Source organism: Antedon mediterranea, chromosome 5, assembly GCF_964355755.1.
Source record: "Antedon mediterranea chromosome 5, ecAntMedi1.1, whole genome shotgun sequence".
NCBI lineage: Eukaryota > Metazoa > Echinodermata > Crinoidea > Comatulida > Antedonidae > Antedon > Antedon mediterranea.
This window is the reverse complement of record NC_092674.1, coordinates 30,961,268-30,979,300: the sequence shown is the minus strand read 5'-3', so window position 1 is coordinate 30,979,300 and position 18,033 is coordinate 30,961,268. Positions and strand designations below refer to the sequence as shown.

Sequence of the window (18,033 nt, the reverse complement as noted above, 5' to 3'; positions counted from 1 at the left end):
CATGTTTTCTGGGCGTTACAACTCTTCTGATAACATGTTTGTTGATTGGTTAGAAAAGTTTTAACCCGACAATTGCATCCAATAAACACTGTTCTTCTAGGCGATTCGACATTATCGAAAACATGGCAGCAGACTTCAAGTAAGTAAACAAACGTGGTCTGTAAACAATGACAAATATTTTCGTTTTTTGTGTAATTTCTGTTCATTGTTGATTACAAGTGTATTCTTTTATATTTTTTTTACTTACCTATAGAACCGCACAGCCTACAGAATATTACAGAAGATTTTTGGTAAGTCTCTAGTTCTAGGCCCGTCGTGTTCTCCTTTTCTTTCACAACCACCACCAACCAACAGCGGATCTTACCCGGTCCATCATTTGTAGTGATGCTAGGCCGCTAGGCTTACAATTTAGTCTGTACAGTCTAAATGCATATTATACATATTTTTTATTAGAAAGAAGATATACGGCCAGATGGTAGGTCTCTAGACGAAATTCGACCAACAATTTTGAATGTGGGTAAGTATGTTATATTATAATTTATAATAATAATATTAAAATAAATAATTAATATATAATAAATAATATTACTTTAGGCCTATTAGTAATTATGAAAATATTCTGCAATAATTTTTATTTAAAATTTCAGGTTCAATTTCTACAGCCGAAGGGTCAGCGTTGGTCAAGCTAGGTCATACTTCGGTCATCTGTGGCATCAAAGCTGTAAGTTCTTATTTGGCCAAATGTTCTCCAATCAGCCAACAGCCGCAATGCTATAAAAATTATTCAACTTTTGTTATTGACACAATTATATTATATGGTTTTTTGAAATCATGAATAAATATATTTTTAATATTTTAAATAAAATGTTGAAGTTATAAAACTGATTTATATATAATTATATATATATGTCTACTTGTATGAATAAACCATTCATAAACGAGTCGATAGTTATGTCTCTTTTTTTGTGTAATATTATGGAAGATTTTATTTTCTTACTTTGTTTATAGGCACTTGCTAAACCAACAGCTGAGCAACCCACTCAAGGATTTCTAGGTATACATCATCAAATGGTTCTTTATTATTATCTTTATTATTATATATTTAATTTTTTTTTTTTTTATTAATTTAATTTGTGTATATTTCACTTTTATAACAACATTTTATTTTTACTCATCTTTTGATTACAGTACCAAATGTGGACTTACCCCCTCTATGTTCATCTCGTTTTAAAGTCGGCCCTCCAAGTGACCAAGCGCAAGTTGTTTCACAACTTATTGCAGATATAATTAAGAAGTATGTATACCAGTTACTTAACTAAATAATCTTGCCTCCTTAGAACATTATACAGACCATCACAAAATATCAGTTAAAACTAAAGAACCAATATACAGTAATATTGAGAACATGCTAACTTTAACTACTATGTTCTTATTTTTAAGTGCTGGAGTTATTGATCTTGGCAGTTTATGTATCTCAGAGGATAAAGTAAGTAAATAGAAGGATTCAATCTAAATTAAAAGTAGCCAACTTATTTCTCCATAAACCGGGTATTAAAGGTATACCAAATAAGGCTACAAAAGACCAAATATGGGACATAACGTTCTTGCATTTCACAATTATAATGCGAAATACTATTTATTAATGTTTTTCTTTAGTTATGTTGGGTGTTGTACTGTGATCTTGTATGCTTAGATTATGATGGCAATGTTGTGGATGCCTGCATGATTGCTTTGATAGCTGCTCTTCAAAATGGTAAGACAATAATAGACGATACAATTGCAATTGAACTAAACTGTATGGTATTCTAAAGGCATAAGACAATACAGTCAACTACAGTTCTCTGAAAACCGGAAAATCTCCTAAACTTATTTTCACCAATTAAAAACACATTCTGAATACCAGACTTTCTGGAAAACCAGAGATAATTTGCCAGCCGGTGTCCGCTATTGAGAGAGTTGACTGTACTGCCTTTATGTCTATTTTTATTTCAAACTGAAGGTCTGAAGTATATTGTAAATAATAATATATTGTAAATAATAATAATAATATATTGTAAATAATAATAATAATATATTGTAAATAATAATAATAATATATTGTAAATAATAATAATAGTTTATTGTAAATAATAATAATATATTGTAAATAATAATAATAGTTTATTGTAAATAATAATAATAATATATTGTAAATAATAATAATAGTTTTATTATTAAAATTCTTATATAGTGCATATAAGCAAGCTCTCAATGTGATGAGAGATACTCCGAACAAATTTTAATTCCAATTATTGTTCATACTTTTAGTTTTACTTGCATCTGTTGAGATAAACAGTGAAACACTGTTAGCTGAAACAAGTCGTGAGAAGACAGTGAAATTGAATATACAACAGCAACCTGTTTGTACAACGTTTGCAATATTTGATGAGTACGTATGCCTTTATCTATCAGAAATTGGAAATTCAAAAAGCTTATTGCATATAGTTTTAGTTTTTTTTTTTTAACCTTTATAATACCATTTTTCATAATGGTAAAAATATAAATATAAAATGCTTATCTCAATATTGTTTTATTTTAGCACAATCTTAATTGCTGACCCAACAATTGAAGAGGAAGACTTGGCTACGGGTGTTGTAACTATTGCTCTGAATAAAAACAACCACCTGTGTTGTCTTCATAAACCAGGTAAGTCTTGCATGGCTCTCTCAAGTACAAGTTGTTTAAATCAATCCCAACACAACTGTAAAATATTTTACTTTTTAGGTGGCAGCCCGTTGACAGAAAACCAACTGCAAGACTGCATCAACAGAGGAAAATTGAGAGCAACAGAAGTTAGAAAACTGATAACAACTACTGTTAATAGTATAGGGAGGTAGTAGTACAGTGTTAATGAACCTAGGGTGGGAAAAGAAAATATAATGCATCTATGGGTTGGGTAACAACATGGAATATAAGCCAACACTAATGTCTAGAAATTAGTAGGACCAAACTACGTCATGTTAATTAATTGTGCATACGCAAGGATATTGGCACGTATTTCCTTGGTCCACACCTCAACACAGTTTTGATGGTGTCCAAGTCAACAACGCAATAATTGACCTGACCTAGTTAGGTCATGTCGGCCATCGCAAATCCAAAGCTTCCTATTAAGTATAGTTATTATTAATCTGTTTCATTTTAGCCTTTATGAATCATGCACAGAATAAAAATGTATATAATTGTCAAAATGTCTTTTTGATAATAAAACTGTTATATATCATATAGCTACAAACTGTTTGCATTTTGCTTTATTCATTACATTCTCTCACAAGACTGTCTATATACACATACTGTCTATATACACATACTGTTACATTAAAATTGTAATCTAAAGCAATTGTATACAGCAGTATTAAGCTTTGTCTACACTATCAAACTAGTTTGACAAAAAAAGTATGTATGTGCCCAAATATGGTAGTGATGTGACATCATTGTCCATATATGGGCACATCACATTTTCGTCACAAAGTTTGATAGTGTAGACAAAGTTTTACATTTTCATATATCTTTCAATTCTTTAATTAAAATTCCTAAATAAAATTACAGTTACTATGTATGTCATTAAAAGCATTAACTAAAATTGCATAAACATTTAATAGCCATATAAAATAGAGGCATTTATTCTTTTCTGCTTTCATTAAAAATTATTTGACCTCCAAATGGCAGTGATCGACATTAAAACCAATATTATACAAATAAATTCACAGATTACACAGTTATTCATACTTTACTTCTAAAACTATATCAATTTGCTAAATCTTCATTTACTTACAAGTATATCAACATGTTCTGTAGACTTGAACAATATTTGGGATAATTTCAATTCTATAATTCTGGTTTATTTTTTATTTTTTTATTATATTTTATGTCTTTAGGCAATTTTACCAAGGATTACCAATAGTAAATTAATCACTGTCCTATCAGATAGGTGGTAATCCCCTTGATACAGGGGCTATTTTGTGAACCAGTTCACCGGGGTAACCCCATACTCTTTTTCGAATAATGAACTGGGTTCTTTAAAGTGCACACAGGTTATAACTGTGTACACTGGACCTACGGTTTATAGTCCTTATCCGAGAAGACTTGTTCCACCACCAGAACTAGGAGCGAGTCGGCCTCGAACCCTTGCCGATGTTGTTGGCTCTTTAGGTACGGTAAACGGCGCCCCCACCGCTCGGCCATTTGACTCGTGTTTGAAAACTCTAGGCAATTGTTATGTAATGCGTCTTGTTATGAACAAATTAGTTAAAACAATACAATATATTTATTGAAATATTATTAATACATCAAATATCCACAATTTATAATGTCATGATAAATTGATCCATTTTATATTCATCCATTAAAATTTTAAAATCATATCATATAAAATTCCCCTTTCACATGTGTACATAATTAAAATGAGACTTGCTGCCTCAAATCAAACAAATGTTCTAAATTCACATCACAAATTATTATTCAATAAAATCAATATTATCTTAAAACTAAATTTATTTTGGTTTTGCATGTACAGATCGCATGTTTTATATACAGCTTTTGGTGCAGTACCATAAAATGTAGGTGCTACTATAGACTTGTTCTAAGTTTATAGTTATTGTGTTTGTACTAAACTAAAACATGGTACAGTATTATATTGAAATTTCACAATAATTAATTTTGGTTCGATTACATTACACAAATTAAATAATTAAAATATTTACACAAAAAAGTTATTAAAAAGTTACATGTACTGTAGTAATAAAATATAGGTCATGGATTTTTTATAGAATTTTATTAAAATATTCTACAAAACATGTCATTTTTTCTTCTTTCCTTTCGGTTTAACTTCTGCTTTTTGCTGTTGTTGCTGCTGCCATAGTTGTAGTTGTTGGTGCTTGCTGAACGCCTGCTGGGCTGCAAGTTGCTGCTGCAACTGTTGTTGTTGACGCTGCTGTTGCTGCAACTGTTGCTGCTGTTGTAGCTGCTGCTGTTGCTGTATAGCTTGCAACTATTGAAGAAAAATGCAACCAATAATAATAATCTGTCTGGGTGTAAAGTAATCTAGAGAGATTGATTGATTTAATATTTACAGGCCTCAGCTTGTAATACGGAAATACTTTGGCATGTTAACAATATGTCACATTTCATAAGTTAGTATTGGGTATTACACAATGTAATGCGTTTTATAGATTTAAAATGAGTAGAAGAACTTAAGTCAAATCTCAACATTTCACTAAGGACAAACCTGAGCTAACTGTGACAAGTTTGTGCCGGTCACCAACTGGGTTGACCCTTGTCTCTGTATCTGTGTGTCCTGCTGCACTTGTAGCGTCTGTGTCTGGTTTGCAGCCTGAAATGTTTGTTGTTGCAACTGCTGCTGCTGCTGCAACACTGTATTCAGATTTGACTGTTGCTGTTGTAGGTTGGTGTTGTACACAATCTGTTGCTGTTGTTGTCGCTAAAATAGAAATTTGACAACAAGAAGGAATTATAGCAACAGTCAGAGTATTGTTTGAAGGTTTGCATGGCGAAATAAATTTGTTGATATAAAGTTTGCGGTGCACCACATATATATAGTTTTGAAAAGAACAGTTGAGTTTCTTGACGTTTTGATCAATATACTTTGATCATCTTTAGAAGTGAGAATAAAAAAGCGAGAGTATTATCTGCTCTTCTTAAACCTGGAATAAACTAAATATTTTGATCTTGGGGAATAAGGGTGTCTTCATAGACAGTTCTTATATGGATTGTGTTAAATACATGTAAATCAACAAATTAAACATAATATAACTCCTTTTTTGGGACACCTCTATTAGGGAGACACTTTCCATGAAAGGTGAAAATAAAAAATACATTTAACACTATACCTGTTGATTCTTGGCTGCCTGTCTGATTGACGCTACTGTTGAATTCTGGGAAATATTCTGACTTCTTTGAATAATGTTGCTGGTCGTAGGTAACTATAGAAACACAACAACAATAATAATATCCTGATTTATATTGCGCCTAAAAACCTCTAAGCGCTGAACATTATTCCCGCAGTCATTTAAATTAAAATTAGTTTGTATAAATCCAATTTAAAAACTCCCATGGAGGCCGGAGGGGGTGGTGTTATGTGAGGAGTAATGGAATAGCAACATTTAATCAGAATTTTACTAAGGTTTTAAACTACTTTTGAAAACTGCCACAGACGGGCAAACAGTTGGGAAGAGTTGGGCAGTCACACTGATGTGAGTATCTTTTCTAGTAAAGATATTAATCATACCTGTAAAAGTGAAACATTTTGTAGCTGTTGATTGGCACCAGACTTCTTAAGGACAGTCAACAGTTGGTTCATATCAGATGAACTTATACTTTGAATGTTGCTGAGGTTCACCACATTCGGCGATTTGCCAACAACAAGCTGTGTGCTGTTCAACTTGGCTTGCGTTGTGTTTGTGATGGCGATCGTGTTGCTTGATGTGTTAGAGTTTCCGAGAGAGGGAGTCGTTTGTAGAGGGATAACACCTTGCGAGGTGGATATGAGATTTCCGAGAGAGGACATTACACCAATTGGTGTGTTGATTAAATTTCCCGTGCTTTGAACTAAGCCTTTGTGATGTAAATAAAAATAATAATGTTGATAATTATTACTTTCTTTTTAATATTTCAAATAAAATAATTACACAAAATTAAATTAATTTTAAGAATAATTAGAAAACAATAATAATTAAGACAATTACCAAAAAGTTTATTCATTAAAAGCACAAAAAAAACAAAAGCTTGCGGGCTAAGCCTCACCTGACTGTGAGTGGTTTACAAGACCAGTGATGGGCAGAGCTATACTATTGCCATCCACAGTAAGAGCCACAGCGACTCCTGTCTGAGCTAGGCTAGGCTGAGTAACATTAGCCAGAGGTACCTCTTGACCGGTAGTGGAGTTGAGAAGTCCCTTAGGGCTAGGTGGTGGAGGGGTAGCAGATGTGGGCTGCATAGGAGGTGTAGCTGGAGGTGCCATAGAACCTATGTGGGCAAACATGTCAACAACATACCATAGAATGAACATCACAAATACAATATAAACTGACATACTATATTTTAAACTTCAATCAAAGAGTTAAGTTAAATTATTGAGATGGTGCTGTTAAAGGGAATGTTCTTATTTATGGGAAAATTCCTGGGGTAATGTATCAAAGAATGTGACATTGCATTACACCATTATGGAACTACTGAACATAGTTATTTATATCTACATACATCATTAGCCATACTACATGAACCATACAAAATTAATACATTTCTATCAGTAAATTATTAAGATAGTGCTGTTTAAGAGAATGTTGTTAATTACGGGCAAATTCCTGGGGTAATGTATCAAAGAATGTAAAAAGACATTACAGCATTATGACCCAACAACTGAACATTGTTATATCTACAAACATCATTACAGCATTAGGTAGTAACAGTAAGTGGCTCTACTACATGAGCAATACAATAAGACAAGACAATACACAATCACTTGTGTAAAAATGAATAAAAGTGTAATACCTTGTATATTCCTGTCATCCAATGACATGCGACGGGGGTGCCTCGGAGGTGGAGTTGCAGGGGGAGGAGGAGACTTGATTGACTGGGTGATAGAATGCGCTGAGATCGAACCCGGAAGACTAGCAAACCCAAGCTGTGCACCAACTAATACAAATATACAAAATGGTCAAATAATACTTATATAGAGAGCAGTGTTTTGCATGTTTATATTGTGTAATGATTAAGGTACTGTTATAATGAATACGTACCTGTGTAATGATTAAGGTACTGTTATAATGAATACATACCTGTGTAATGATTAAGGTACTGTTATAATGAATACATACCTGTGACAGACACAGGGGTCGTTGTAGGGCTACCAACTATATTTGAGCTCTCTCCAGATATGCTACAGGACCTGTAAGTACAAATTTGCACTATATTTATATATATATCTTTATTACGTTTCTTTTACCACGTATTGGTTTATTTTTGTTGGAAATACTATGAGCTCTGAAATCAATTGCTAAGGTTCTTAATAATATTAATATCGTGACTTCAGTGGTTGAGGTGTATTTGAGATAGGCTGGTGGTTGAGGTCTATTGCTTACCTATTAAGACTGAGATAGGCTGGTGGTTGAGGTGTATTACTTACCTATTAAGACTGAGATAGACTGGTGGTTGAGGTCTATTGCTTACCTATTAAGACTGAGATAGGCTGGTGGTTGAGGTCTATTGCTTACCTATTAAGACTGAGATAGGCTGGTGGTTGAGGTGTATTGCTTACCTATTAAGACTGAGATAGGCTGGTGGTTGAGGTGTATTGCTTACCTATTAAGACTGAGATAGGCTGGTGGTTGAGGTCTATTGCTTACCTATTAAGACTGAGATAGGCTGGTGGTTGAGGTCTATTGCTTACCTATTAAGACTGAGATAGGCTGGTGGTTGAGGTGTATTGCTTACCTATTAAGACTGAAATAGGCTGGTGGATGAGGTGTATTGCTTACCTATTAAGACTGAGATAGGCTGGTGGTTGAGGTATATTGCTTACCTATTAAGACTGAGATAGGCTGGTGGTTGAGGTGTATTTGCTTTAGTAATTTACCTATTAAGACTGAGATAGGCTGGTGGTTGAGGTGTATTGCTTACCTATTAAGACTGAGATAGGCTGGTGGTTGAGGTCTATTGCTTACCTATTAATACTAAGATAGGCTGGTGGTTGAGGTCTATTGTTTCCTTGTTGTTGCAATATATTCAATGCTTGTTGGCTAGTGAATGGCTGTGCGTTTGATGACCCTTGACCTGATATGGATATCTGCTGATTTTGTATGTTATTGCCTAAAAAAAAAAACATATTTTTTTTCATTACATTGCAATGTTTATTGGAACTGGAACGTGAATATGATTCAATAATACAATTCTCAAAAACATGCATTTTCAATATAAAATTTATCTTCAACAAAATTGTTATAAATACCTGTTATTTGCATTTGCTGAGCGTTATTGTTATAGTTTGTGCTTATGTTTGCAGGGCTACTTAGTGACGCTGCAATTTTCAATGGTGGTGGTGGTGGTATACGCCTAGTACGTTTGGCTTGCATAGTGGCGTAATCTACTTCACTGCTTACTGGTTCAGACTAAACAAACACAGATAAAATTTATAAACAAATTGTTTTGATTTTGAAAATAGATATAATTAAAGTCAAATAATACAAAAGTGAACTTAATATGGATTTATTTCTTAATATTTTGTTGTTTTAAATCTGTAGAATTTGTATCATGATGTTTATTTGTAACTATGTAACTAGAATACTGTATCTACAGTATTTAATTTTGTAAACTGTTTGTATGAGCTGAACTTCTAACATACATCCATACATATGGAATCCTCCTCTTCTACCTCATAAAGCTGGAGTTGAAAACATATTTAGCAATAAATAGCCTACTGAGGTGTTCGTTAAAATTGTTTTCGATTGTGTAATAGCTTTGGCTTGCCTGATTTTTAAATTTAATATAACTGTGATAGAATTCCTCCGTTTTTAAATGAGAGAATAAACAAAATAACTTACTTTGACAACATTTGTCGCTGTTGATTTTTGCTGAGTTGCACTGTCATGACCCGTCGATGTATGAGGGTAATTAGGCGATTGCACCACTTGTGGCGGATGTCCTGGTACGATCCTCGTTATCTTAACTGGTCTTCTGCCCTCTTCAGTGTGCAGGTCTTGGAATTGATTCAAATATCTGTAAAATAATTTGAATATTTGTGCATTTCACACATAAAATTGATTACATTGATTCAACCTGATGATTTTCATAGATGTTGGTTGTCAACTGAATACAATAAACAAAAAATTAATTAAATCATATTTTGGAAAAATAAAACAATGGATTAAATCATAATTACCTTTGTGCGTTGTGTCTTGTTCCCAATAAAAATCTGTGATGATATAAGATAATTATACAAAAATTATTTTCGTTGGAAATTAGAATCAGATTGGTTGATTCTTATCATGCAAGTTCAATTTACAATGTTAAACATACTGTAGAAGAAGAGTTGTGAACTTACTTAGTAGTTGCTCCTAACTTACGGCCTTCTTTAGAGTTGTGATCCTTGTCCGAGTACAGTTCTCCTAAATAACATGAGTCTGATAACCGTTGTTGGATTGTCAGCTTGGCGTGATGGATCTTACCATTGCTACGTTCTGTCTCTAAAATAATTTCTTCAATTGTAATCTAAATAAGAAAAAAGGTTGACAGATGATGATAGAAAGAGGCGTCTCTTGAACGAAACCGCCATACGTTAAAACACTGTAACAGAGCCTAAAATAGACCCACTATTCAACAATTTTAACACAAGATTTCATTATGCTGAAAACTATGTTACCTTAGCATGTGGTGAAGTGCTAGTGTAATCTATCGTATTGCAGTTAATGGCCTAGAACCCCATTCCCATTTAGTTGAAATTGCATGCATGAATGATTTTCTACAGTCATTTTTCTTTTTTAACAATATCATCATATTTATGTTGTTAACACAACATCCAACCAACCCAGTTTTTTCATATTGTGGCCTAATAATAAATAGAATACAAATTTTTTTCAATGAAAAAACTCATTGATTGACGACTCAGAGGATATTTGGGTTGGTAGAAAAATAAGTTTACTTACTGGTGTATTATCATTAATCATCTTTGGTTTATCAGGACAAGAAGCAAGTTCAAGTACCTATCAAAAATGACAAAACTATTAATATTACAATATTACAAACCCATATGTGCATGCATACATATGATGCACTGTCCAGCCGACCTGTACATGCATACATATGATGCACTGTCCAGCCAACCCATATGTACATGCATACATATGATGCACTGTCCAGCCAACCCATATGTACATGCATACATATGATGCACTGTCCAGCCAACCCATATGTACATGCATACATATGATGCACTGTTCAGCCGACCTGTACATGCATACATATGATGCACTGTCCAGCCGACCCAGGCCTCCTCTAAATTTCACAGTGTAATGCAAAAGATAGGACATCAAATTAAGTTCAGCACTACATTTCACTACTTTTAGGCCCTGGACCCCCTATTTCAAAATCATGGATCCGCCGCTGCTGTCCACCCTAGTTTGACAAAAAAGGTGTGATTTGCCCAAATATGATGATGTCATGATATGACATCATCATGTCTATTATATGGGTAAATCACATTTTCTTGTCACATAAAGTTTGATAGTGTAGACAGAGTTTAAAGAAATATGCAAGATTTATCACAAAGACAATGTTTGAAGGTAGTAAATATACTTACATTTAATGCTTCTACTTTCTGAGTGTCTAAAGGTCTTTGTTTCCATAAATCGACACCCTAGGTTAGTAGAAAAAAAATATATACACTTTATAAACACACTATCATGTTACTTTTTAAAAAAAGGCTGATTACACTTACTACAGTCAACTCTCCCAATACCAGACACCCTTGGGCTGGTCAAATATGTCTGGTTATCCAGAAAGTCTGGTATTCTGAATGTGTTTTTTTAAAACAACCTACAATTTCACTTACTGGTTTTCCTATTTTTAGGTCAACAGCTAATATTGCATTTCTACTTTTTCTCTTTGTTAGAAAATCATGAAGCAGTAACTCAGGGGGTGCAGGCATTCTTTTTTGAACAGCTTTTCTATTTTTAGCTACTTGTGAATATCTCTTCAAACACCTGAAGGAGGTAAAATAAAAATGATTTTCAATAATAGGGAGTTTTTGATTTGCGATGACTTAAGACCTAGTTACGCCATCCTAATTCATTGTGTGTGTGCATTCAGATACACTTTAAAATTATATAAGAGTAATAGGAATACATAGACCATAGGGTGTCAGAATTCAAACGCTCAAGTTTGCATCAATAAGTAATGCTTTCTGCATTGAACCCAAGATCTTGGGATTGCAAGACAAGCATAAATAAGGGCATGTGGGCTGATCGTGAGATCAAGGTTCGAATCCAAATCTCGCCGCATTGCTTGTATTCTTAGGCACGATACTTACTTATGTTTGTCTCTCTCCACCCACGTGTATAAATGGGAACCCGGTTGGATCAAGACATAACTTTGCGCTGATTACTAGCTGCATTATGGGAGTATGTTTCCATGACTGGGGTAATAATGTTCAGCGCTTAGACGTTTCACAACATTAGGCGCAGGATATTATTATTACATGCGCCAAGCTTCAATGCCATTTGTTTTTTACCTTCGTATAGACTTTGTATTGAATCTATGCTTTTCATTGTGTAATTTATTTGCAACACAGCATACTGAGAGAGAAGGATCTAGACACAACGGACTTTGTGTGGCCAGAAGAAGTTGGGATTCAAGTTGAATTTTATCATCCTGCAAAAACAAACATTTTAGTTAATTATAGAAACAGGCCTAGAGAGTGGAATAGCACAAGCTTTCTATTAATATAAACAAAATCAAACATTTTGTTCAATATAAGAAAGAATTAAAGAAATATTGTTTTTTCATTTTTTATTATATTTTATCTAAATATTTAAGTAAAATGTATATTGATGTGTGTGGAAAAGAATTAATAAACAAACAAACAAACAAAACTAAGCTAAATTACATAAATCAAAATGTTCAAGAATAGATTTGCTGGCTTACCATTGTCCATAGATGACCATCACTTGCTATCGCATTCACATCTGCTACTACGGACTAAAACAGAGGAAACTTACAGCACATAATAAGCTATGCTTTTTATTATATATTGTACTTAAAGTCATGTCCATAAACAGTTTTAAGAATGACCTAGTCATCTGAGATTCACAATTTTGCCATCTAGATCAAGTGACTAATATGGTTCTCCTCACCCACACCACACACTTTATTTCTCAAGTACTGTGTTGTTTTTCAAAGCGGTTAAATGGCAAAACCAGTTTTCAACTGAACATTCATATAATCCTATGTCTTTTCACTTAAATGTGTACAATAGTACTTCATATTTAAACCTCTATCACGCAATAACCCATACCTGTTGTGTAGACATAAGTAAAACATGGCGGCTTGCGTAAGACTGACCCGTTAGTGACTGTCTATAGTCTTTTACTTACTATGTACACATACCTGTTGTGTAGGCCTAAGTAAAACATGGCGGCTTGCGTAAGACTGACCCGTTAGTGACTGTCTATAGTCTTTTACTTACTATGTACACATACCTGTTGTGTAGGCCTAAGTAAAACATGGCGGCTTGCGTAAGACTGACCCGTTAGTGACTGTCTATAGTCTTTTACTTCTGCTATTATGCAACCATTGTAGAAAAGAAACGGATGCGAATGCTCTATTAGGTCCACTAATATTGGAGGAAGCTGTTGAAATATGAAGAAAAAGGGGAACAGTTACAGGGTAAAAAACAAGCATGAAAAAACCCATTCGAGAGAGGTTTAAAAATGTATTGAAACATGAAAATGAATATTAATAAAACCAGATTTAGAATAGGCCATTGTGTAGTATTAATAAAATAAATAGCTTACCTCTTCATTGTCTATAAAATCTAAAAATTCTGATTCCTAAAAATAATAAATAGAAAGACAGAAATTTATTTCGGTGTGATTGGTCAACACAAGAAAAAAACATTCAAAATATAAATGATATAAAAACTTTATTAATCTATACTTACCGCATAGGGAAGCTTCACAGTTTCTGATTCTGCAAAAATAGGGGAAAAATCACATCATTATAACAGTCTACTAATGCAAAATATAAAATTGAAATTTCCTTTTCATAAAGTGTGTTCAGATGAGTCGGATGTAAGCTCTGAAGTAGAAATTTGTTTGTTGTAAGCCCTGGGTAGTGCCTGGGAATATACTGTATTAAGTTAAAATTTACTCCTAAGAAGTCTCAGGAATACTAGTGAACTAGTGTTGTATGGGCGCAATTAGCTCTCAAGTAAAGTTCACCATGTGGACGCTCATCAGACGGTAATGTGCAGGTATAATTTCATGTTTGACGTAACTTTACCTCAGATGTAAGGCAGTCTGAACATAACTATACACTACAGAGTTACACATACAAAAAACTAATATATAAAAACCTGTTATTTCCTTTCCAGGTAGCATTAAGCTATAGCCTTGGTTAGCTGGATATAAATTGACGATTAAACAACGCCATTGCAACTTCTCCCGATCCCGATTGGCCAGTTTGTCTAGTAAATGACATCCGTACCGAACTTTCTAAAATGGAAAAAAAAAAGGAATAACTTATAAGCAACATATCAAGAATTGATTTTACAAAACTTGGCCTGTATTGCTTGTCTACAGATTCCTGGTTCCTGGGTTCAAATCCAGTCAGATGTGGATTTTTCTCATGACATCGTGAGGTAATTTCCCGCATGATCACAATAAAAAACGATACTGGTTTGGTCTACTAGCGTGCATCTTGTGTGCATCTTGAACTATCTTTAAGAAGGCTAGTAACCTAATTTGCTTATATTAATATACGGCTGTCTAAATAGAAAAGACAAATAAATAAAGCCAACTTACCTTATTTTCTGGGTCTTTCTGAATTTCTTCAACATACAAATCATATAGATTTTGTGGCAGTGATTTCCTTATGGCAAAAAAAAATAAAAAATAATTGCTTTAGTTTTGTGTGCTTTTAGAATGAGTAGTATTATTAAAAGTCAATTTTTAGGTCAAATATGTAGGAGCACACATTTAAAAGTGATAAATAGTAATTTTTTATTTCAAAGTACCAAATAAACGTGTATTTCAATCGCTGTCCGAACATGATCATTTAATTTTTTCCAGCCAAGGTTATTTAAAATACAGGAATAGAATTCTAAACAAATGATTGTCCACAACGTTTAGTGTTTTGATTCAGAGTGATCTTTCATGAAAAGTACAATAAATTAACATTTTAATATTATTAACTTAAAATAATCACCATTTTGCAGTGGATGAGCTGGAGTACTTCTGCCTAGATGGTTTGTTTCGTACATGATCAATTATCTCCTGAAATGAAACAATAACAATTAATAAAACAGGATCATATTTCTCCAGAAACAAAAGATGCTGGTATTTATTTTGACACTTTAAATGAAAATATAACTATATATAGCAATATTTACCTCAGCTCTAGCAATTGCCTCTTCTAAATTTTGCTTCTATAAAAACAGAAAATAAATATTAATTTACAGTATTTATTATTATTTATTTTATTTCCTTTATTGCATCAAGTAAACAGTGATGAAGTTGACATAAATATAATAATAAATATATAAAAAAAAAACATAGTATAACACAGACCAAACAAGTTACTAAAATATATCACAAATCAGCCATCATAGTACATCCAGTAACACAAACCAAAAGGGGTTCACAATTTGCTTATCATAACTCAGTTTCTGATCATTCACCAATCATTGAAAACTCCGTGGAAAGTAATGAAGTTTTTTGTGCGTTGTGTCCAGACTTTGGGGAGGGTGAACGATCTAACCCGTCGGAGCTGATGGTTGTGTGTGGGAGCTCACAAATTAAAATACATTATTAAACATTTCATTTCTATATATGTATCAATAAATAAAACATTTTCTTTTACCATGATTTTTTATTTGCTTGGCCACAGACACATTCAACACAATTAAACTACATCTTTTTTGGAAAAGGCATCACATCATTCATAGAACTAGAAAAATTGAAACGGGATGGCAAAAGTAAAAATAAAAAGTTCAGATTTATTACATTTTATATGTTTTGTGATACATGCACTGTATGTAAGAAACACTAAACAGCAATACAATTAAGCCTAGCCTAGATACTGTAGGACTGGCCAAGAGGGGGCTACTCTAACTAGAGTTAGACGCTAGGCCTAGCCTAGCTAGAAGTAGTAGCAGGTAGTAGGACATCTCATACAGCCTACTCTAGCTAGGCGCACCTATTCTATAGCCTAGCTAGAGTAGGCTAGGCCTAACCTATCCTAAAGTAGTAGGACCAAATATCCAATATGTCTACTTGCTACAATCTAATATCTATACTATACAATTATTAAATTTGCTTCAGCTTAATCATTCTTACATCTGTCTTTTCACAAACAAAACAACAACACTATTTTGGACTGGTGACCAACAAATAAATAGAGGGGATACTTTTTTCGCGTGTGAAGAAGTTCACGCCTAGAGGGCGCTATTGTTATTTTATTCACACATCATACATTCAATGAATGGTAGAAAGTTTTTTTAAGACAAAACTTAATAATATATAATAAATAAGAATTGTCTTTTTGTATAGCGCCTAACCAAAATAAAGGTTATTCTTGATAATTAATACTATGTTATTTAGCTGTTTTATTTTATGACTACTGATTTAAATTCGTGATCCTAGATTATACTTAATTATTATGCACTGTTTTATCTGTCCAAAGGGAATTGTCTCTCTTCTTCAGGTATCAATTACTGTGTAGCATGAAGATGCAGTAAATGTAAATGCACTGTCAGCATGAGGACTGGGACTTTCTTGGGGCATTAGATGCAGTCAATGCAAATGCACTGTCACTATGAGGACTTGGACTTCTTGGAGCATGAGATGCAGAATGATTGCACTGTCAGCATGAGGACTGGGACTTTTGGAGAAGGTCAAGATTGCATTGGATTTGTGGCTGCTCACGGTGTGTGTACTATGTACTACTGGGCAATGGATAATTCAGTGAAGCAAGTAAGTACTAATAGTTTTATTGGTATTCTTTCACAAATGTTCTTATAGTACTCCTTACCATTACTGTTATACTGTCTCTACACTGCAGTGTCTTTGTGTCAAATTAATGCAATAACGGTTTTTTTGGTGGTATTGGAAAGAAATAAAATGGCAGCACAAACTGAATTTCTTCAAATTACATTAGCATTAACTATTATTATAATTTTATCTTTTCAGGTTGAGGAACTGACTAGACTAAAAAAGAAGAAAGTCATCCAACACTTTCTGTGGTTGAGAGATGTCTGTTCCAGGCAGATGATCGGTGGTCCTGGGGTGATTGTTTAAATAGACGAAAGTATGTTCAATTTCAAGCAAAAGGTAAACAATTCTGCCAGGTCCAGTGCACTATGTTTTCAGTGTAAATACACAACAGCAAATAACAATTAAGACATGCCTCTAAAAAAAGAAAAGATTTTTTATTATAGATTAATAATATATATTATTAGAATAGGGCCTAATTAATTATGTTTTTCTTGTAGAATGGCCAGGGCAGGAAGTACAGTACATGGTTTGAAATCCTTTTCGTTTGTTCAAAGTTAAAAATTCCCAACAAATGTGAAATTATTTATTACAATAATGCATGTATTTAAATAAATAGAGAGAATACACTAGCCAGGCCAGGCATCGGCATCTTTACACATTTCTATTTATTTGTTCCTAATTTTCTGACGTAACTTAGGTGTAAATGAGGGCGCCAAACATAAAATTTAGGAGATCGGAAAGAGGCGGGTATAGCCAAAAAAAATAATGGTGTGCTCCCTTGCCTCTAGCACGGTAAGGCTCTCTCACAGCCTTGTGGGTACCACACATCAGATGCTTTGATGTTATTGCCTCATAATGTGTGGTGGAAAGGGGGGACGTTTAAGTCTGTGAACCTCAAACACAGAAGCTCGCATAGCTTTAACTCTTTTCCACCGACCGGCATGGGGTTTGAACCCATGATAATCGTGTTCCACGACGCCTACCGACTGAGCTATCCGGCCCTCTGGTTTATAGAAATAGTCCATGGGATTTAGCTAAAAAATGACCCTTTTCTCACATAAATTGCAAGAAAAGATTTTTTTGATGAAATGTGTTCTTTAGACCCTACTGAACACATTTATCAACGTTAGAACATTTTTCGACAACGGGAAGTAGCCTAATTTGCATAATTAAAAATGGCCGCCATTTTTAATAACGTACTCTGTATCTTGGAAACCGCTAGTCACAGATACTTAATTATGGTGTCAAAATCGTTAGAATATGTTTTTATATTCAC

General features: G+C 33.6%; 3 protein-coding genes across 3 annotated transcripts; 1 reads left to right on the top strand and 2 right to left on the bottom strand.

Moving 5' to 3' along the window:
• Positions 1 to 122: 122 nt before the first annotated feature.
• LOC140050475 (exosome complex component RRP43-like) lies at positions 123 to 3,271 on the top strand. The gene is made up of 11 exons (XM_072095686.1): positions 123 to 139; positions 254 to 290; positions 454 to 517; positions 648 to 721; positions 1,009 to 1,054; positions 1,189 to 1,294; positions 1,441 to 1,486; positions 1,657 to 1,753; positions 2,308 to 2,428; positions 2,579 to 2,685; positions 2,764 to 3,271. The coding sequence occupies exons 1-11, from the start codon at positions 123 to 125 to the stop codon at positions 2,874 to 2,876; spliced, it is 828 nt and encodes a 275-aa protein (XP_071951787.1). The 3' UTR covers positions 2,877 to 3,271.
• A 16-nt stretch (positions 3,272 to 3,287) lies between these two features.
• On the bottom strand, positions 3,288 to 13,223 carry LOC140050472 (uncharacterized). Its single transcript, XM_072095684.1, has 18 exons — positions 13,153 to 13,223; positions 12,691 to 12,744; positions 12,278 to 12,417; positions 11,600 to 11,750; positions 11,348 to 11,404; positions 10,695 to 10,751; positions 10,094 to 10,260; positions 9,932 to 9,964; positions 9,594 to 9,768; positions 9,002 to 9,161; positions 8,718 to 8,862; positions 7,872 to 7,942; positions 7,546 to 7,689; positions 6,799 to 7,020; positions 6,284 to 6,609; positions 5,886 to 5,978; positions 5,264 to 5,476; positions 3,288 to 5,026 (listed from the first exon to the last, which is right to left on the bottom strand). Exons 2-18 carry the CDS (start codon positions 12,691 to 12,693, stop codon positions 4,835 to 4,837), a joined length of 2,349 nt encoding a protein of 782 aa, XP_071951785.1. The 5' UTR covers positions 12,694 to 12,744; positions 13,153 to 13,223; the 3' UTR covers positions 3,288 to 4,834.
• Positions 13,224 to 16,137, bottom strand: LOC140049924 (transcription factor SPT20 homolog). The gene is made up of 9 exons (XM_072094878.1): positions 16,101 to 16,137; positions 15,625 to 15,711; positions 15,155 to 15,190; positions 14,971 to 15,038; positions 14,568 to 14,634; positions 14,120 to 14,258; positions 13,706 to 13,734; positions 13,560 to 13,595; positions 13,224 to 13,394 (listed from the first exon to the last, which is right to left on the bottom strand). Exons 2-9 carry the CDS (start codon positions 15,625 to 15,627, stop codon positions 13,224 to 13,226), a joined length of 549 nt encoding a protein of 182 aa, XP_071950979.1. The 5' UTR covers positions 15,628 to 15,711; positions 16,101 to 16,137.
• Between the last annotated feature and the right edge of the window lie 1,896 nt (positions 16,138 to 18,033).

What these genes read in the sequence shown, in the direction of transcription:
- LOC140049924 (XM_072094878.1), bottom strand. An exon ending in ACCTGGAAAGGAAATAACAG is followed by an intron (nt 13,735 to 14,119) that starts GTTTTTATATAT and finishes CTATTTTTGCAG; the next exon opens with AATCAGAAACTGTGAAGCTT. An exon ending in ATTTTATAGACAATGAAGAG is followed by an intron (nt 13,395 to 13,559) that starts GTAAGCTATTTA and finishes ATATTTCAACAG; the next exon opens with CTTCCTCCAATATTAGTGGA.
- LOC140050472 (XM_072095684.1), bottom strand. An exon ending in AGAAAGTAGAAGCATTAAAT is followed by an intron (nt 10,752 to 11,347) that starts GTAAGTATATTT and finishes CATTTTTGATAG; the next exon opens with GTACTTGAACTTGCTTCTTG. An exon ending in ACTTGTCACAGTTAGCTCAG is followed by an intron (nt 5,027 to 5,263) that starts GTTTGTCCTTAG and finishes TTTCTTCAATAG; the next exon opens with TTGCAAGCTATACAGCAACA.
- LOC140050475 (XM_072095686.1), top strand. An exon ending in AATATTACAGAAGATTTTTG is followed by an intron (nt 291 to 453) that starts GTAAGTCTCTAG and finishes ATTTTTTATTAG; the next exon opens with AAAGAAGATATACGGCCAGA. An exon ending in TATGTATCTCAGAGGATAAA is followed by an intron (nt 1,487 to 1,656) that starts GTAAGTAAATAG and finishes GTTTTTCTTTAG; the next exon opens with TTATGTTGGGTGTTGTACTG.